The 2,602-nt window shown below is 43.0% G+C and overlaps 1 protein-coding gene across 1 annotated transcript in view; it reads right to left on the bottom strand.

The window, feature by feature from the left end:
* Positions 1-838: 838 nt before the first annotated feature.
* The window catches only part of LOC119331885 (nucleolar protein 58-like), a 5,304-nt gene continuing 3,540 nt past the window's right edge, over positions 839-2,602 (bottom strand). The window contains exons 4-5 of the mRNA XM_037605062.1: positions 1,581-1,821; positions 839-1,320 (exon numbers count right to left, since the gene is read on the bottom strand). Of these exons, the coding sequence (XP_037460959.1) occupies positions 963-1,320; positions 1,581-1,821 (599 nt within the window). The 3' untranslated portion in view covers positions 839-962. The remainder of the gene's footprint in view (positions 1,321-1,580; positions 1,822-2,602) is intronic.

Raw genomic sequence — 2,602 nt, 5'->3', positions numbered from 1 at the left:
GGGCCAGGAGTACGTGCCTGCTGGCGAGGTGGACAAGGACACCGGCGTCGACGTGGCCGCTAAATAACTACTTCCTCTGTCCCATAATATAAGAGTGTTTTTTACACTAGCGTAGAGTTAAAAACGTTCTTATATTATGGGACGGAGGAAGTAACAGATATTCATGGTTAAGTACTACTCCCTCCATCGAAAATTAATAATATAAAAGCGTTTTTAACACTAAAAACGCTCTTATATTATGGGACGAAGGGAGTAGCTCGCTGCAGATGTGGACCTTTAATCATGTCACACAAGCGAAAACGATCACTTTCATCAGATGCCAATCATGTTATAAGCAAAGAAAGTTCAACTCGAGTAACACATAATATGATCATGTTTAAACACGGGGTACAGTGCCAACCGTAACCCCTTGTACGCACTGGCCGAGTTTTAGTTACAACACAGGTATCCAATGAACAAGTAACAGCAGCAGGTAGCAGCATCTTTCAGTAACAGAACCTTTTCTTGTGTACATATTGTAGTTCAGTAATAGGGCACATCACGAATAGGGCGTTTTGGTGCCTAGACTCATTTGCACCTGGTTAGATAAGAATTCGTAAAAAATTCAAAACAAATTCAAAAAATTCCAAATAAAAAATTTGTGTGGTAGACAATTTGATGTGTGAGATCCGCTCCAAATTTCAAGTCATTTGGACATATGAGCAGCTCTCAGCAAAAAAGACAAATCGGGCCAAAACGATACATGAACAGTAAACATTTTTATAGACCCCCAATTTGTCTTTTTTGCTGAGAGCTGCTCATATGTCCAAATGACTTGAAATTTGGAGCGGGCCTCGCGCATCAAATTGTCTACCACACAAATTTTATTTGGAATTTTTTGAATTTTGCTAGTATTTGTTTTGATTTTTTTCGTCGGCGCGGGTGCAGATGAGCTCGGGTGCAGAAATGGATTTCCAGGCACATCACTCCCTTCTTCGGCTTTTGTGATGGTGGTGGCGGTGCCGATGCTTAGATTTCTTCTTATCTTTTCTCTCCTTTCTCTCTTTTTTCTCTGATTTCCTCTCCTTTTTATTTTCCTTTTTTCTGCGTGGTTCAGAAGAGCTGGATGGCTTATCGTCCAATGTTTCCTTATGCCAGCAATCATCAGGAGACTTGGATCTCAAAAACAGTGGCCTCTCCGGACCTTGTACTCGCCGTTCCCATTTTTCTTCCAAACGTATATCCGGGCTAGGTTCTTCGTCTCGACAATGTGATGAAGCCTTTAGGTATGGACCAGGTTCATCCATCCTAGAGCCAACGGCACCTCTTCCTCGCTTTATCCTGACATAGCACCAAATTACATATTTTGTCAACAGAACTGAAAATATGTAACAAATGCAAATGCGCACAAGTTAAACATAACACTCCCCTTGAAAAACATCACCTAATAGGATATGGCAATCTCAGCAGAATAATGTGATACTACGACTATAATACTGCAGATAATTTGCATCGATAGTTTTGACATAAGCAGAGAAATTCTTAGTTATCTGGCAGGTGTCAATCAATATACTGTCCGCTTGTTCTATGAAGAAACTAACCTTGAATGCAGAAACTTTTCAATTTCATCATCCCCTAGACCATCATCCTGGTCTGAGTAAGAACTATTATAAGTGGTTTCTTCTTCAATCTTTGAGTTGGAACTCATATTTCTCGAGTCACCTTTGCGTTTCTCCCCTCTAGAGTCACCACGCTCTTTATTTCTTCTTTTCAGCTTAGACTCAAGTTCAAGTTCCTTCTCCCTGGCATGCCACATTTCATCAACCTCCACAACACGGTTTGCTGCAGGGGGAACAATCAAGTGTCAATTTAATAATAAAATCGCATGAGAAAGTTAAATGATTCGATTTCACGATATAATGAGCAATGTGAGTTCAAAAAAGGACGTGAGGTTTCTACTCCGAGCACATATGGTCACTATATCTGCGCCACTGAATGTTGTCTCGTGATCTGCTCCAGTTCTTTTACCTGGGAAATACTGAGCGGTATTAAATGTGCTTTTGTCTGGCATACGTATGCTGGTGTCATGTTCTGTGGGGCAGGAAAACGGCAGACATCCGTGGGCGTGAGAGTCATCGTTACTTCCATTGGAGACTCTGGTGGTGAGCCACAGCTCGTAACGTTTGCTTTAATCTAGTGCATGGAACAGAAAAACAGCTTTCTGGTTAGTACGGACGGAGAGGGTTCCTCAACTTTTCCATTGCAAACAAGGAGGTTGGAGAGGCGAAGCAGCTCGAAGGTGCAGCTTGATGTGCACCTACCGGAGGCTGCTGAGCTTGGTCTTGCTGGGCGACAGGATGGCATTCCAGCTCGGCGACGTAGCCTTCAGGCCATCTGAAGAACCACACAGTCCGGTCTGTGGAGTGCATGTACTGATAAGGTTAGCAGGGACTAGATTTAGGCTATAATTGACTCATTACATATAGATTTGTGGCAAGGGATCTTTCTTGACGCACTTGTAGATCCGGGTGCAAGAGATGAAGGGACCTTGTCCCGGCAAGAAATCAGCGGGAGGATTTTGTTGGCAGCAGAGTACGAGGTGGCAGGGAGGACGATCGAGGAT

Source organism: Triticum dicoccoides, chromosome 7A (genome assembly GCF_002162155.2).
Source record: "Triticum dicoccoides isolate Atlit2015 ecotype Zavitan chromosome 7A, WEW_v2.0, whole genome shotgun sequence".
NCBI classification, from domain to species: domain Eukaryota; kingdom Viridiplantae; phylum Streptophyta; class Magnoliopsida; order Poales; family Poaceae; genus Triticum; species Triticum dicoccoides.
The sequence above is the reverse complement of the archived record's forward strand: the minus strand, read 5'-3'. Positions and strand labels throughout refer to the sequence as shown.